This window comes from Cryptomeria japonica, chromosome 11, assembly GCF_030272615.1.
Source record: "Cryptomeria japonica chromosome 11, Sugi_1.0, whole genome shotgun sequence".
NCBI classification, from domain to species: Eukaryota; Viridiplantae; Streptophyta; class Pinopsida; order Cupressales; family Cupressaceae; genus Cryptomeria; species Cryptomeria japonica.
This window is the reverse complement of record NC_081415.1, coordinates 627760089-627778253: the sequence shown is the minus strand read 5'-3', so window position 1 is coordinate 627778253 and position 18165 is coordinate 627760089. Positions and strand designations below refer to the sequence as shown.

General features: G+C 34.1%; 1 protein-coding gene across 1 annotated transcript; it reads right to left on the bottom strand.

Moving 5' to 3' along the window:
- Positions 1-838: 838 nt before the first annotated feature.
- On the bottom strand, positions 839-11472 carry LOC131063071 (uncharacterized). Its single transcript, XM_059214775.1, has 18 exons — positions 10969-11472; positions 10589-10730; positions 9796-10094; positions 7335-8034; positions 7121-7225; positions 6942-7080; positions 6496-6584; positions 6288-6353; positions 5704-6010; positions 5360-5514; positions 5139-5213; positions 4978-5048; positions 4612-4669; positions 2057-3121; positions 1906-1940; positions 1576-1760; positions 1312-1443; positions 839-1180 (listed from the first exon to the last, which is right to left on the bottom strand). The coding sequence occupies exons 1-14, from the start codon at positions 11271-11273 to the stop codon at positions 2192-2194; spliced, it is 3441 nt and encodes a 1146-aa protein (XP_059070758.1). The 5' UTR covers positions 11274-11472; the 3' UTR covers positions 839-1180; positions 1312-1443; positions 1576-1760; positions 1906-1940; positions 2057-2191.
- Positions 11473-18165: the final 6693 nt, after the last annotated feature.

The window sequence follows — 18165 nt, the reverse complement described above, 5'->3', positions numbered from 1 at the left end:
TTAACACTTTTAAACCTACCTAACCCTCCAGGGCAGCGAAGTTTCTGAAAAAGCCTGGAATAACAGGCCATGCCCTTGCTTTCTTTGCACCTGCATTCTCACTTCAAAGTGTGTGATGGTTAATTGCGGATGTGATGTTCTTGACCTGACGCGACAACCCAGCTTCAAAGATATCAAGCACATCAAACTTGTACTCTTCTTTCCTTGGCTTTGATGTGGTCTGCACTCATTTAATTGAGAAAGAGGGGCGCTTTGATGTGGACTGCACTCATACTGGTTTAAGCTCAAGGCAGAGGACTTGGTTTACCCTGAAAGATAGGGATTTAAAAAATCTGAGGCGTATTTTTCGGGAAGCAAAGTTTGATTCCGTATCGTACAGTCCAGTGCTGCGATGGCAACCAAAATAGCAGAATTCGGTAACTTAGTGTTCAATTCTGGGTGCTTAACATTTACAATTAACTTTGCTTCGTGTCACCTTCCATTGTCCGCACCATTATTCACTTTTTTCTCCCTTTAAGCAATGAAGGGCAAAAAAATCTGAAATGTGCTCATTAGAAATGCTGTCATGGTATTGATTAGCACATTAAGAGTTTGCTAAATAGAAGATTATTATTCTTAGATCGAAAAGAAATTCAATATTCAACAACCTTGAAATATAGTGTTTGAAGAATTAAAAAATTACCTTTGTGAGGCTTAATTTATTAATTGAAATGAATATTAAAAAGTAAATTATTAACTTATCAAAGATGCTCAACTTAACATCCTGACCATCTTGATCTAAATGGATGTTCGAACTTCCATTGATTTATTCATTATGATAGGCCAAGAAATAATAAAATTACCCTGGAATTGCAGGGTTGCCATTCTCTTGACTAAAAGAATGCACTTTTTATTGCCTACAAAATTGTGAGGTTATTTGCACGTGACAGTGCCAAGCAATGCCCAATGAAAGAGTAAATGTTACAATAGCACAAGAAGTACATGAATTTCCCATCATTGACTCTTACAACATTTTTTAAACGAACAAAAACCATGTACATTTTTCAAATGTAGCTTTTACTTCTTACAGTACTTGTTCTTGTTTTCTCCACAATATTGTGGAAGCCCAAATTCCTTGTTCGGAAAGCTGTGTTTTGATATCCATGGATCACTATGCAGCTTATAGTGTAAACTGTAAAGCCTGCTCATGATATTTTGAAATAGGTAAAAATTATCAGTTCATAATATTTTTCACAATCTCTGAAACCAGGAGAGAATCTAGTTATATTGCTACATTATTAATTAAAAAAAAAGGTAAAGCAGTTTATAGACCTGTGTGGATGTAGAAAACACATCATCCTCTGAAGGAGTGAACATTGTACAGCCCAATCATCCAAACGACCATAGGATGCATTTTGTAGCTTCCAGCATAAAAGAACCCCGATATAGTGTAAACTGTAAAGCCTGCTCATGATATTTTGAAATAGGTAAAAATTATCAGTTCATAATATTTTTCACAATCTCTGAAACCAGGAGAGAATCTAGTTATATTGCTACATTATTAATTAAAAAAAAAAGGTAAAGCAGTTTATAGACCTGTGTGGATGTAGAAAATACATCGTCCTCTGAAGGAGTGAACATTGTACAGCCCAATCATCCAAACGACCATAGGATGCATTTTGTAGCCTAGCTTCCAGCATAAAAGAACCCCGATATATAAATCTTTATCAAAGATTATGTGCATTGGACAATTTGAATTCCTATTCTGTTTCATTAATTCCCTGTAGGTACATAGAACCTATTAGCTAACACGTTGGCACTAAATTGCTCATTTTGACTTCAACCTTGAGCAGTAATTTTGGTGTTAATCTTGCAAAGTTATATAACATTTTCACAATGGATCAAGATTCAGGTTGAAATGCATACTCTAGGAATTTGAATTAAACTGGCAATATCATCCTCTGCAATGTGAACATGATAACTATCATAATTCAGCATATTCTCATATGGCAGTTGCATGCCATCCTTATAATTGACAGAGGCAATAAAGATAAAGCGAACACCGCCAAAAGCTTACCATTGTCTGTAGAGCCTTGTGTGAAGGAGAAATCTAAAACCAGTAGCAACCCCACCAAAGCATAAACCAACCAATGAGCAAAAGCTTCAAGTTTTAAAGAATACACAATAGCAGCACCACAGCTTCATCTTGTTCTCAGAACATGTTCAGGTCAGCTAGATCATCCATTGGTACAGCAAGACCCATGTAATAACTGTCAGCATCTGGCAAACTATCGTCCTCAAAGTTCAACCAAGAATCAAAGTCTTCCAAATTAGGGAGTTGCAAATGTGACAAATCTATGGGGATATTATCATCGGAAGCATCATCATTAGCAATTGAATTCTGTGATGCAGGCATTTCATCTTTCACTATCACCATTTTATCACTAGGTTTTTCCCAATAATTTGACGTCAATGATGATTTTTGTGCTCCAGCTACCTTCCCAAGGTCATTTGCTGCAGCAGACAACTGAGCAGTCAAATGTGACAAATCTATGGGGATATTATCATCGGAAGCATCATCATTAGCAATTGAATTCTGTGATGCAGGCATTTCATCTTTCACTATCACCATTTTATCACTAGGTTTTTCCCAAAAATTTGACGTCAATGATGATTTTTGTGCTCCAGCTACCTTCCCAAGGTCATTTACTGCAGCAGACAACTGAGCAGTCTTTTGCCTTGGTTTAAGTTTGCTTTTCACCTCACCCTTGGCATTGCCCAGATCTGGTCGATCGCTCCTAGTGGAGCTAGATCTGGTTATGATCTCTTTGGTCTGCACCTTACCCTCTCTATCTCTTGTAGTGCGCTTTCTTTTAGCCCCCCCAGGTAGAGTAGTCCCAAGAGCAGCAAGAACATTTGCAGTGTCACCTTTGACAGTATCACCAATTAACTTCTTATCCATCTCCTTTGAGGATATTGAGAACATTCTTTCTTTTAAAGATGCATCTGAAAAGCAGCTCTTGCCAGTTTCTTCAAACATTCTACACTTAGATAGTGTCCGTTTAACAAAATCCAGAGTAGCTTGCTTTGTAACTTTGTTTTGCGCACTCTTACGACCAGATGCATTGGTGCCTCGCAATCCCTGTAAAAAAAATAATTCCCTCAGATGTAAATGTACTAACAAAAATGGACAGTCATTTCTATGTGATGGTTTTCTCTAAGTATTTTATGCTGCTACTGGTAGAAACTTAAAGCAGTTTTGCAGTGCCTAGTAGTGGAATTGCTTAGGAGGTGAGAGAATCACTGTTGGTTCAACCCGGACTAAATTGGGCAAACCCAGACCATATTTCACAAGTTATGCAGAATCCAAAATGAATCCAATAAATCTTTATGATTTGAAAAACAAATAATTTATAAATGTTTTAGTGTTCACTTAATACAAATCCAATCTTTTTCCTACTCACGTCTGCAACAAATGAGTTTAATGCCATCCAAGAACAATGTAAATTAGGGTAATCTTCACATGGAAAATTAAAAAACCCTGGAATCAATCAGTTTAGCTTAGTAGACTCGTGGAGAGAGAGTATGATTGAAACATCATCCCTGATCTTTGCAAAATCATTCGAGTTGTCATGTGTAGAGGACTTGTGTTTGCCCCACAACGAAACCCTAGATTTGGCAAGGAGACTACCATCAGGAGTGCTATTGTGAACAAGTGAAACATTCCAAATTTTTGCCCCATATTGCAAAACGTAAGAGGAAAGCAAAGGGAGAGGTTGTAATTTTCAGAAGGCTGCAATTGTTATCTCTATGAATGACTATTATTAACTTTATGATCATATGGTTATAACTTATTATGAAAACTATTCATACAATGTAATTTTGTATGATTATTATTAAATTTTATATTAGTGCCCTTATTAAATTGTGAAGGGTAATATTCATATTGTGATCACGATAAAGGTAAAGGACTTCATTAATAAATTGTGAAGCTTTCTAGGACTATTATTAAATTGATGATAAGAATTTATTTATTTATGAAGAAAATGTTTTTTATGATTTACTATTTGAAAATACATGCTTTGAGGATATAATGAGAAATGGGTATATATATATATATATATCATTTTTATTTTATTTTGTAGAGACAAACCCAAAAACATGCCCAACGCCACAAAATTTGGTTGGATTCAAGAACCGAATTTACAAACCCAAACCAGAAAAACCAGAACTGGAAACTTCGATAGTATTGTATAATGCTAAATGCTATTGTCATTTAAAGACATCATATTTTAGTATCACTAGTGGTCCAATTTTTTATCTAAGAGTGTCATCATTGAGTAAAGCATACATAAAAAGGCAATAGTCTTCTTTTTGGCAATCCTAAGTCATCGAAGCATAATTAAACATCAAAGTCATTATATCTGCTTTCGAATTATCCAAGTCATCGAAGCATAATCAAACATCAAAGTGTCGTACAAAGAATTCTATACAATTTGAAACCTTAAATACATGCATAGGTTATGTTGAAAAGACTGGCATAAATCTCTGCAATCAATGTGCATTAAACAGACTAATAGCTAATAAGAAATCAAAATAGTAGTTGAGATAAGATTAGAGAGCTGAGCTTACCATGTGCCTATTATATGCTGATTCCACTAGCTTGTTCATGGCAAGAACCTCTCGCTCTCTAAAATACATCATCAACAAAACAGAAAATATTAGGCACTCTAGAAAAAGTAGAAACCAACCAAAAAAGTTCATTATGGTTAAGGTGCACCACAAATTTCATTCAATGCTGTGTTAAAAAATACAGAAACTAGAGGCAGTACAAAGCATATTTTCACACCAAATGACAGCCTCACTATCTATTATTGCAGACTACTGCTTAGCCAAACAAAAATTGAACTGATGAGGTGTAGAACACCATGAATATTCAATAACCACCTTTTTGAATGAACATATGTTGCTAGCAAACAAGATTTTAAATCAATGTACCTTTCTTCAACTTTTTGTCTTTTGAAGACAGCCTTTTCCAATTTGTGAAGATGACGTTTGTTTTTTGATACCTAGAGTGGCAACAAAGCATGGTAAGATACTTGTTCTGACTTTCGCCAACTACAATAATATATACAGCAAGTGATTTTGATGGAAATTACCTGTTGCTGGAGCTCATCCTTAAGCTTACAAATCTCCATTTTTATTTCCTCATCTTCCCTGTGTGCTAGATCTGGCTGAAAAAGGGAAATTGAAGTGTATTATAAAAAAATTGTCATGGAAACTAAAAACCTTAAGGCAAATAATTTTAAAGTATAAAATAATACAAAAACTTTGATGCACATTGCATGATGATAGAGATAACATTAAATTGGAAAAATACCACTGATTCTGGAAATAGTCCGATGCTTTGGAGTTCCAATAAAATTCGTTGGTCCAGGTCCATTTCTTGGGATTGGATGTCATATGCAGCAATGCTTGAAATTAATCCAAAAGTTTGCCCTCTATGTGCATGTCGTTCATCCAAGCCTCTATACTCTGTAACAAAACCGAAAATCTCTGAGTGCACTACTATATCATCTTGCCTCAAATCAGCACTACAAATATTTTCTGCCATATGATTCTGATGCCCATTAACAAAATGACTGTTGTAATTACAATAATCCAACTTGTGATGCTTCCAATTTTTCAACTCAACTTCTTGCTCTATCTTCAATTTCACTTTACCTGCATTTTCAGTATCGCTTTCAATCTGAGTACAATTACCATGAGGACAATCCTCACTTGTGCGATGAAGACAGTCATCTTGTGGTCCATCATACAATTTTCTGTGTGTTTCCTCACAATCTTCTTCAACAATTAAAGCTGAAAGCAATCTTTGAGAAAGTGGAAGCATCCTGTCAAAACATCTAAATTTTCCAGGTCTCTCGATGTCCTCTTTAGCATTCAAATTGATAAAAGGGTTCAGGGACTCATTATCCACACACATATTTGGACTTGAGTTTGCTGGCAGCATACTACAGACAAGATCCGCCTGGCAAGAGAGGAACTATTTATCAAAAGATGGTGATAACAAAATTTGATAAGAGAAAAAAAATTCCTTACAAGAAAATCAATACTAAAAAATCAAAGGCAATTGCAAACCCGCAAAACCTCTATAGTTATAAACAACATTTAGCATGAGCCCTTGAAGCTTATTAAATAATATTTAATACAGTAAATGAGTCATTTTGGAGACTCTTAAAAGTATGCCAAACTCAGAATCTCATGTATAATAAACCTATGATTGATGAATGAAAGTACTCTCGCACCTCTCCAGTTTGATTACTGGCAGGAGGACTTATCAGAATTGCATCATCATCCTCTACCTCTTCAACCTGCATCTACCAACCCATATGTATAAAGGACATAAGCTAAACAAGAATCCAGTTGAAGAAAATGATACAATTACATAATTTTTCAGAATGGAATCCTTTGAATATGGTTGTTGGCGGCAGTCATGCATGGTAAAGCTGTTACCAAGTGCTTGAGAAAATCTAGGTCGTCTCGAGTGAGAGGTGCAAAAAATGGTCCCATTTGCTTCCAAAAGGGTCCTGAGCATGCAACATCTGCCACAAGTGCTTCTAGGTCAAGCTACCAAACTCTGAACAGAATTATTCTACGTAGCAGAGATAATTTTCAGAAACCTTGGCAAACGTATAAGACTCTTTACCTCATAGAAAATCTTACAGAAATTAGGTGAAACTTCCTCAAAAATTTTAATCAAACTAATTCTATTACAGAAAATTAAAAATTGAAATAGGATCATCATGTCCAACTTTTATTTTTCTCTGGGAAAAAGTGAAATTTAGCAAAATGATGAATCATAGCAATTAGCATTTTCAACTTCAGGCCTGACTATGTATCCATATTCTGAATTATTGCCAATTTGCTGATTCTTAATCCAGTAAGAGTTGAAATCATACCACTTGCAATTTTTGAAGCATTTACAGCTGCCAGGAGTTCTTCACTATCATCCAAATCCCCTACAAAGATTGCCGGCCAAACATTAACATCATATGACATTATAGAACAATGATTATCAATTTTCATAGAAAGAAAATACTCAATTTTCAAAAAATAACAACAGCATGCCTGTAAAAACTGACAGTCCACTGTTCATTGGACACCTCAGCTGTGTAACTGGCTTTCGATCCAATGAAGTTTTCTTTGTTGGCGATCGATCTGTCTTACTGAATAAACCGACAGGCTACTTTCACTCATGCATATATAATAGCCAATTCTTTTCAATGATTCTTTAGTATTTATAATCATGCAAAACTAGAATGCTCTAAATATAAAGCTACTCACCTTGCTACTTTATCAGTACCAAACGTTGTGCTTCTTAGTTGCTTTGTTGTTGCAGCATTTTCAAGTTTCCCACTTAGAGGAGGATTCATTCTAAGAGGAGTGCCATCCCTCCCACTCCTTCTTGGCCTCTGGACACCATCTCCACTTTCTTTTTTGGTGACAGTTTTTTCCTTGATTAGAGGCAAAACCAATGATCCAACCTTTTCACAAACAGGTGCAATTTTTTCATCTGCATCTCCTTGTTTCTTGATCTTGTTCTTGCACTTGTCAGCAGCTCCCAATTCCTCACTTTCAGATAAAGCAGCTAAAGAAGAGATATTTTCAGTCTTTAATCTGCTCTGTTGGAAAGCACTATTGTTGAAAGAGCATCTTAGAATACCTTGGCCGCTGCTTTCAGTAGAGTCGCGTTTAGCAACAGACTTGGAAATTGAAGACCCCTCCACCAAATTTGTTCTTTTTGTATGTTGATGTCTTGGTGGCTTTTGCTCAGACCACTGGGTGACATGAGTTGATGAAGATCCTAATGAAAATGGACGCTTGTAATTTTTTGCACCACCAGTGATCTGACCTCTATTTGGATTTGAAGTCTGTTCCTGGCTATCAAATGTTGGGGAGTTGTGTGAAACATTCGGAGCTGACTTCACATATGCACGAGAACCCTTTCCTTCTGTGGAGCTTGCTGCATGATTTTTGTTGCAGACATTTGACCTAAAAATAAAATAACATAAAGATATTGAATACTAAGACATTAACAAGATAAGCTCAAAGTTTAAAAAGAATTATGGGCACTGACAAGAGAACTGGTTAAGTTGATAATCATATTTCCACACCCTGCATTAAAATCACCAGATTCAGTAACTTTCAACATTGATATTTTTGAATTCACGATGATACAAGCATTCGTCTTTTTGTTAAGTTATTAACAAAGACTGGAAATTCCTATATCTTTTATACCCATTCCAATGAAATATAGTGTTATGCAAAACGTATGTATCTAACTTACCAGCAATCATTTGAAATGCAACCTCACTGTGAATTTTAATTTCATACAAACAATCTCTGAATCAATATCAGATGCATAGCAGTTACACAATCTTAGGAATGGGAGTGGTAAAAACTCCTCCACAAAGCAAAGGTTCCTATGCATTTGATACAAGTTGTACAGAAACCAAACAAGTTAGATAACAGCCAAATATGATTATGGGATTGGGAGCAAGATAAAACCACTTGTTTTCTCCTTGTGACCTAAGTAGATATAATACGGTAAGCCTTGAACTGTTTTTCTTATGAAACTTTAAAAGCACTGCACCATTCCAAAAACTCATTTCCGTGTTTATACTTAAAACATCATTAGCTTGGTTTCCCTTTAATCTCTATCAATGACATAAACAAAAAGTGCCAATAGTGAAAATTGAAAATGTTAACCAAACCATGTTATAATTTAAGCAAAAACATTAGTTATGGGTTGATGCACTAGTGACTTCTTGACTTATCTAAAATCTGTTTCCCACTTCATCAAAATTTACCTTCTCAAAAAAAATGCCTTAACGTATAATTTTCCTAATATTTCCACGTCGTTCAATAGCATTTGTCATTCCCCTACCATTTGCTAGCAATTGCATATGTATACTTTTTATCCCACAAGATAATTGTCTCCATTCTTTTATCAATGAAATAAATATTTTCTGTAATAATTATGTTTGCTGTTTCTTAATTTCCAAAATACAATGCTTTTCTGCAATCCTTTAGATTTTATATGAAGTAATCGATATACTCTTGTAATGTGTCCAGGAGCAGTAAGCATCCATAATAAGGATGTACATTATCGTCCAATGCATGACCAAAGTTTTGCAGTACACAGAATTCAAAATAAAACACAATCAGTTACTTTAATAATCTTCAGCCTGAGTTGGCCTAATGGTGAATTTGTGCTCTTGAAAGAGAGGTCACAAGTTCAAATCCTATAGCGGGTAAGGTATATATGCCTCATTTGTAGCACACTTAGGTGCCTTAGGTTAGTCTTATATTGCTATAAGCCATCTGTAGACCCATATTGCTATAAGCCATCTGTAGACCCATATTGCTATAAAGAATCTTTCTTTATTTCTTTATTTCTTTATTTCAGAAAATTATTAAAAGTAGTGAAAACCATTAAAGTGCATTATCTAAGAGCTTCTGAATGTAATGACTGAGAATGACTAAATTAATAAAACTGTAAAACAACTTTTGTACTACAGAGGCTGTTCAACTCATAGCCTCAAACTTCTGAGCACAAGATCTATAGATCCTACAAAAAGTCTTCTTTCATTATCTTTCCCATAAACTCAATACTCAAAATTTAAAGCTCTGACAACATCAATATTTGTGACGCTGTTATGTTAACCCATTAACATTTAATGTAAACATTTTAGAACAAATAAACAAGCATCCTGAATAATAGAGATTAAAATAGTCAATCACAAGTCCTACCTGAAGCCATTGCTTTCACTTGGCCTCGAGTGGCTATCAGTGCTGGACCTTTGCTGTATACCCTGTTTATAATCACTATCTCCATCCAACATTCTATTTGCTACTACCTTGACAGAAACATATAACTTCGTTCCAGAATATCTTCCTGTCATTTTTGCCTTTTTCCTGCTTTCACTTCCAACTGTTAAGGTCTGATCCTCGTGTTTTAACTGACTTGCATCTTTTGCAGACCTCAATATATCTCTTTCCCTATCTGTCATTACAGATGATCTAGGCATATTGTAGGGGCGCTCTTCCACCTGAGAACATTCATGGAGCATCAATCAAAAGATCAGAATTTGCATATTGTCTTTACTAGAATAATCCTGAATTATAACAAGTTCTTTGAGATAATGTGAGATTCAAGTATAGCAAACTAGTAAGCACTTTAAATAACTTTTGATTAAAATAAAAAATAAAAAGGAAGCAATTTATAAACACTAGATATTTTATAAACACCCATCTCTCGTTCTCTTTTTAAAACTCGCAAGCAGCAGTACTTGTCAAAAACACTAAAAACTATACGATGTCTACAGCATAAAGAAATTTAAAAATTTGAAAAGCATGTCAATCAAAACAGTTGTTTACTGAATTTTCTCAACCTTACCAAATACTTGGCCTCCTACAATCAACAGATAAAGTAAAACTAGCAAGAGTTGAATGAGAAAAAAGCAATAAAAATAGAAAATGCAGTGAAACAGAAAAATGCAAAGATTAAAAATTATACTTCTGGAGAGAAATTTCTGATACAAACCTGCATATTCTTCATGGAGGTGTGAACTTGTTTATTTGGCACAGGTGCTGGTAGTTCTATTTGAGACCTCTTTCTCGGCAACACTGGCCTATGATATCTATCTAATTTGTATATAGCTTCATTCAAAAAATTTATGCGCTCTCTGCACCACAGAGGCTTCACATTTAACTATGATAAACAAAATGCAGACTAATGGAATTGATATCCAAACCATACTTAACATAAAGCATAGCATCTAGGATTGAAAAAAATGCAATAATCATTTATACATTCTGCTTGAAATGCTTTAAATACAACCCATGCAAATCACTACAAATTTTAAGAAAAACCCTTGCTATAATCAACCATGATGTAATAGTTGTCTTTGGAAGGTTTATTACCTCGCCTTGAGAGAATTTTCAGTGACACAACTCCTTACTCGCTTCAGCTCTTCTACTCCAAGAGAAGAAAGAGGTTTAGCCTGCACTGGACCCAATAATGGATCTTCTGCTACAGTTCCTACTACAGCATTGGTCACCGGTTTTAGTTCTGGATGACGATATGTATGATCTCCAATTGACAGTTTATCCAAAAGCAGAACCTGTGACAGAGGCAAATTTTCTACATGTAATGATGTACCCCTCCTGGGAAAATTTGATCCATCTGGGCTAATAGAGGATCTTTCAAACCTCGGATTCCTCGCCATTTTTATCTGATCTGTTCAAGAACTCAATATCCTCAAATTTTAATCTATAACAGGTAAATTCAGAGATCGGACACCAAGTAGCTACCATAGTTTTACAGCTAGGGCTTCATTCAAAGAAACATCTGACTAAAACAGTTAATTAAACCTTGTCTACATTCAAGGAAACATCTGAGTAAAGGATTTAATTAGATCTTTTCTACATCATAGTAATCAATTTGATAGATACTGAGTCCTGGCACATTGTCTCACAGATTTCTCTATGCAGGATTGCAAAAAAATGTGTCCAAAAGACAATACAAATGCAGTTTGAAGATCAGGTTGTTCAGTCTATCAAAATGTATGAATCTTATGGATAAGATTGCCTAAGAATGTTATCCTGGAAACAAACTTAAGTAGTCCTTCCCAGAAAATACATACACAAACATAAATGCAGAAGGATGAATATGTGAAGTTAATTAAATGTAAATGAAACATCATGATAATTAAAGCATACACCAAAAGCAATGAAAGACATAGACACACCATCAATCACAGTTTCTTCATGAGTAAATGTGTACAGAAAAACATAGCAAAGAATTGCCACCAACCACTTCATATGGTAGCACTTCATTGGAATTGCTGCCATATGAAGTGTTTTCCCTCTAGCTAGAAGGCAGAACTGTCAAACAGGACCTTAAATAAAATAAAGGAAAAACAAATACTCAAATATATCCCTTCCCAACCTTATGCATTTCAGAGCCTAAGCCAAACAAAGGCCCATTTCACAAGCTTGTAAGCCAACATCTAAAACTAAATTTTCCAAGATTTCTGACTAGTCACCTTATATCTCAATAATGACAATTTGGATGAAGAATAAATAAGCATCATAAGAACACAGCGTGGCTTCCTTTCTTCCCAATAAGAGCCACAAATATCTGAAACCCACCGCATTAAAGTATACAATTCTTTGGCATGGTTTATGATTGACGAAAATTTCAAATTTACCCAAAATTGTACAAAAGCTGTAGAGATGTATAGATATACACATGATAAGCACCAAAGACACTTTTATCGAAATTACAAGCTCTGCCAGCAACTGAATACTCTAAGCAAAAACCTAGATCCGAGAAACAAACCAGTTGCTAATTAGCTTCAAGATTAAAAAGGAATCACTAAGAGTTTCGCTTCCTAACAAATAGGAGCTGCTAAAAAATCCTACCCCAACAAAGCGGTAAGCATAAAAATAATTTCACAGTAACTGGTTTTATGGAAAAACTGCTGCTGACATGTAAAGCACAGTCAATGATTAAACACAAATCAAATTGGTCTGAAAGCAGCCACATAATACATATTACCAATTACCTGAAAATTACCAAAAACAATTCATCAAAATTGTGAACTTCAGCAGCCACTGAGAGCTGTGAAGTAGTAGACAAGATAAAAAAGGACAAAGTTGCAGATCAACTCACAGAACTGGGAATCACTAGTCCAGTGACTTCCCTTTTAAGCAATGGGAGTTAAAAACGACTCGCACCACAGGAAATAAAACAATAACAATAGTTATCTAATACTGACAATTGCTTTAGAAATAAACCGATTAGTAAAATCAACTATCAAGTCATCGGCAAAAATTCAAGCTCATATAAACGCAAAAACAAATACATATCCTTATCATCATAGACATGCAATAACATAGATCCCATATCAGAAGTATGAGCTCGAGACAGCTATAAGAAAATAGAATAATAACATCTTGAAGATAAAAGGCCAATTAAGGCATTCTTTTGCAGCCTTCTTCAGCATGCATAAGTAAGAACTCATGCAGTGAACATAATGGTTATCGTGGCTTCTCTTTTGGTTGTTCTTCCTTGAGCTGGGGATGACTTTTATTTTGGTCAGAATTCTACGCCCTCTGGTATTGGTTCTTGCCTTTGCAACATAAAGTAAAGATCAACAAATCTATAAAAAGAAAAAATAATAATGCAATAGTTATCTAATACAAGAAACTACTTTAGAAGGTAAAAATAATTAATACAATCAGGTCATAGACTTAGATTCAAGCTCATCTAAATCCAAAAACAACTAAATTATTCTTATTAGAATACCCATGAAATAGCTGACACCCTATCTCAAAATTATGAGATCCAGCTGACGGCTTTAGGAAGCATATAGATTCTAAAATGAACAAAGAATTTCATGATGTCTGTATCTTACTTTTTTCATAAGTATTAAAAAAGAAAAAAGCTACCACAAGAAAGAAAATAAAAGCAATAGTAAAATACTAACTAGTATATATATCTTAAAATTAATCTATATAGAATACACCAACAAATATCTTTTCCTTAAAAAAATATAGAAAGTTGCATTCAAGAAAATCACGTTAGCAGCTAAAAGACAACAAAAATAGAAAGTTCTAGTCATTAAAATCAAATCAATTCAATATGAAATAATAAATTCTTTAAAATGGAAACATGCTTAAATGGTGGAAATAAAAAAAAATCAAATCTACATGAAATTGAATAATTTAAATGAAATCATGTTCATATTGTCTGCTTTATGTTTTTCTTACACGAATTGTGCTGACCTCCTATATACCCTGCTGTCATTGTAGAATACTTATCATCGACGTAATAACAATTGTTATGAAAAATAAAATATAGATACAATCATATCATACACCAAAACTCATACTCATCAAAATCAGTCAACAACTACATAGACTTATCAGCATACAAATGACAAATAAAAAAGGCAATCAAAACTATTACCTCCAGCAGCATCTGCATTCAGATAAAGAAAATCATGCCAATTAACAGAAGCAATGTAGGTGAACACCTCCCTTTCTCGACAGTTTGAGGAGAAAAATATTTGACCATAAGAAAATAAATAATAATAAAAAACAATAGTTAAAAGGAAATTCAAATACGTTTAGGGAGTAGGACTGCATACTCGTACCCATACACACATCATTTGGTGATTATATGAAAATATAATATGGCTATAACATTATTCATTTACTTATATACGTTAATTTGAATGTTAAACCTGTCCACATACCAATACACATACCCCAAATCTCCAGTTTTTATGCAATAAGCTAATATTAACAATTATGTTGAAAGATGAAAAGAATGGGTGCAACCAACTAGTAAAACAAAATTGAAACTCATTACAAAGCAACTACAGAGTAGCTTTCAGCATAAACACAATAAGTACAAAAACACTATATCAAAATTACAAGCACCGACAGCCGTAAACAGCAGACAAGTCTAATGAATGAAAAATTGCCGATGGGCACCTTCTCTTTCTAACATGCTGAATTTGAAAGAATTTCAAACTACGAGAGAATAGAACAATAATCAACAGTTGACTAATACTGCTGATTGTCTGGGAAGATACAAAAACGATTACAACCAAGTCATAAACCAAGACTCCAACCTCATCCAAATCAGAGAGTATCTAGTTATAAGCAACAGCACTTGTATCTAACAAACAACGACCTCCATCAGGCACTAAAAGCTATAAGATGTAGTAAATTCAACAAAAGAAAACAATTGCTGACTTCTCAAAAATTTGGTCATTCTTAAATCAGCAAGTTAGTCTTTTTAAGTCTTGGAAACAAGATAGTTGGCACCACAAAATAAAGGATATATTCTGCCATCATTGTACAGAATCCTAATTGTAATAGAATAATATTTTATATTTCTTGTATAAACTAGAAATTGAACAGTTGTAGCCTGAAAGGGCAGTGTACCCTAGTGCTAACTGTGAAAATCATGCCCATTTTTTTTCCAAATCGCGCCCATTTCCCTGCAGTTCTCTCCTCGCGTTCTCCAACGTTAATCGAATAGTGTCAACCAGTGTCCAGCAAATCACACGAATTTCTATGCAAATCGTTTTAAATCCCTTAAAGCGTCGACTTCTTAGCGCTGAATCGTCTAGTGCAGCTGCCCATTTTGGATCGTGGCCTCCCATTGCTGCTCCCCTTTCGTAGCTTGTGTTCATTTCACAAGGATTTCCAGGAGACTGTAGAAGAAAAAAATCTTTTACGTCCATGAGGCTTAACATTAAATCCCCTATCATTTTACAGTCAGCCTTGCCATCTTATATTTGTTTTTAATATTAAATAGCCTCCAGTCTTGTCATCTTATATTTGCAATTCAGTTTTTTTTATACAAGACGATGATGACTTCTGTAAACTTGAAAAGTTTATATCAAAAATCAGCTTGTGAAGATATTAACATAATTGCTTTGATATCTCTATACTCATGGCATTCTAAAATGAAGTGTCTTTTCATATTCTATTATCTAGAAGTACAAAAAATACACACCCTTTCTTCCTAAGCTTGACAAAATATACACACCCTTTCTTCCCAAGCTTCTTTTGGCCTTCTTCACTACCCTGTTTCACATCAGAGTTGATGAGAGTTAGTTCTTAATTGAGCTATAAGAATTTTGTCTCTCCATGGAATACAAGCCTTTATGTACACTTTTGAAAAAGATCATAAGAGTTGGTTCTTAATTGAGCAATAAGAATTTTGGCTCTCCATTGAATACAAGTCTTTATGTACGCTTTTGAAAAAGATCATAATTGAACTCCTCAATATAATTTATTTTTTTTCCTTCCTAGCACTTCACTCTACAAGTATGCTTAATAAATTTATCCATAACAAAAGCCTTCATCTCTTTGTTGTTTATGGGGCAAGCATTTAAATAGATATGTCATTTACTCGTCCATCTATTGTTTTGTCTCATCCAAGTCTTCTTTATTTTGTTCAAGTTGTCATTGAAAACAACTTTAGGCCATCTACCTACTTCCATTTGTTCAATTCTTTCTAAATATCTTATGAGACACATAATAGATTGCTTTAATTCTTTCCAAATATATATTTTGAAGAGCATATAGTTCACTTTCCATCCTCCCAAAGTTTCACTTTTTCTGCAACCCTCCCAATTCAGCCCATTGAAGTCAATCCCAAGATATTTGTGTTTCATAACTTCTTCAAGAATATTGCCTTCAAAGTGGAACTTATGTTGGCTTTTCTTTCTTCTATTAAAGAAAATCATGACATTGGGCTTGTTGATATTAACTTGCATCCCCACTAAACTACAAAAACATTCAAGGGCATATATGTGATCTTGCAATCCCTTAACCAAATTTGCAATCAAAGTAAGGTCATCAACATAGAGAAGAAGCCTTATCACAAACTCCACTAAACAACACCCCATCTCCACCTTGTGAATTTGACCATTCCTCAAGATTACCAATATAAAGACCAATTTAAATAGTATGGGATAAGGGACACCCTTGCTTGGCTCCAATGTCGCTCCCAAAACTTTTTGAAATGCTTACTAAAGTTCTAATTTTAACTTTAACCTATTCATGAAGCCTATGGACAACTACTCTAAGATGCCAAAGAATCCCAAGTTCCTCCATTCTATGCCTCAGTTTATCCCTAGGGACCATCTCAAAAGCCTTTTTGAAGTCAACAAAACAACAAAAGATTTCTTCCCTTTTCTCCCAAGCTTTTTCAATTAAGTGCCTCAAAGTGAAACATGGTCTACTATAAAGTGCTTAGGCCTAAAACATGCTTTCCCTTTTGCATGCTAACTCAATTTTCCATCATACTACTAAATACTTTGCAAACAATAAGTTTATCATTATGGTTTTATAGTTGGAAGGATTAGTGATGTCACCATTTTTTAAAAGAGGTATCAACACTAGTTATCCACTCTTTAGGGAACCCTTGCTAAATGATGTTGAATATTTTCATAATGTGTAGTGCAAGAAATATCACCCCCTATTTTGGATAGTCTACTTGAAGTTCAACCAAGTCAACTTTTCTGACCCTCCCAACTTCTTAATACCCATCTTCATTTCTTGTATGGTTAGAAGCTTTGTTGTGGTGTTGATCAAAGGCCTAGGGATAAACTCTAATTTCTGCTCATAAAGTTGTCTTGCATAATCAAACAATTGAGTAGCTATAATATTATTTTTGATTTCCTTCTTTCTGGGCTAGTGTTCCTTCCAAAATAACTTGGGTTTATCCTTTCCATGGTAAATTAGTTCTTCACATCTTGAGTTCATAAAATCATTTTTTTTATTTCTCAAAATCTACATATACAACTTAATATTATTGATTGGTTCTTTTAACTTTCTCATAGCAATTTCACATTCTTTATCAAACCAAACATTAACTAGAAAAGAATTCATTACTGAACAAGTGTTTAAGTATTATTAGGTTGATAACTAAAATATATGATGTGATTTCTTTGTTTCAATTATATTGATCACAATCTAAAAAAAAATTATGGTTAGAATGGGAAATCAAACTATAAGATTTCTTTTTTATGAGTCTTAATTTTTATAAATTGAATCCTTGACTATATCAATTGTTGAAATATGATTTATTAAATTTATTATAAATACCAAACTCGGAAATATTTAATTAAATTATATGAATTAAATTTTATAATATGCTTTCACATATGAGAGAGAGTTGGTAACTCATACATATCATAGGGAGTATCTCATTTACATATTTCTATTAAGTATAGATTCAGACCTCAGATTGTATATAGAATTTTATTATTGTTATGAGAAAATATGTCATAATAATCTATCACTTTAATTATTTATTTTCGATAATAGTACATTTACAAATTATTGCTCTTTAGTTAGAAAATTTGGGAGGGATGATCCTAGTTTGCAAGTCTTTGGTCAAAATGATCATATGGACTTGAGCGATGGTAGTCATAGGGGACCCTATGAGGTTACTTGGGGACTTGATCTATGGTGGTTAGAATAAATCTTGCAAGGATGCATGTGGGGCTAATCTTTGATAGTAAGATTGAGTTTGCTAGAGTCATATATGTTATTGACTTATTATGAATAAAATGAATGAATTGTTAT

What these genes read in the sequence shown, in the direction of transcription:
- LOC131063071 (XM_059214775.1), bottom strand. Translation starts at nt 11,273, where the DNA reads ATGGCGAGGAATCCGAGGTTTGAAAGATCCTCTATTAGCCCAGATGGA. An exon ending in AGTGAAAGCAATGGCTTCAG is followed by an intron (nt 8,035 to 9,795) that starts GTAGGACTTGTG and finishes TTTTATTTTTAG; the next exon opens with GTCAAATGTCTGCAACAAAA. An exon ending in GACTATTTCCAGAATCAGTG is followed by an intron (nt 5,214 to 5,359) that starts GTATTTTTCCAA and finishes TCCCTTTTTCAG; the next exon opens with CCAGATCTAGCACACAGGGA.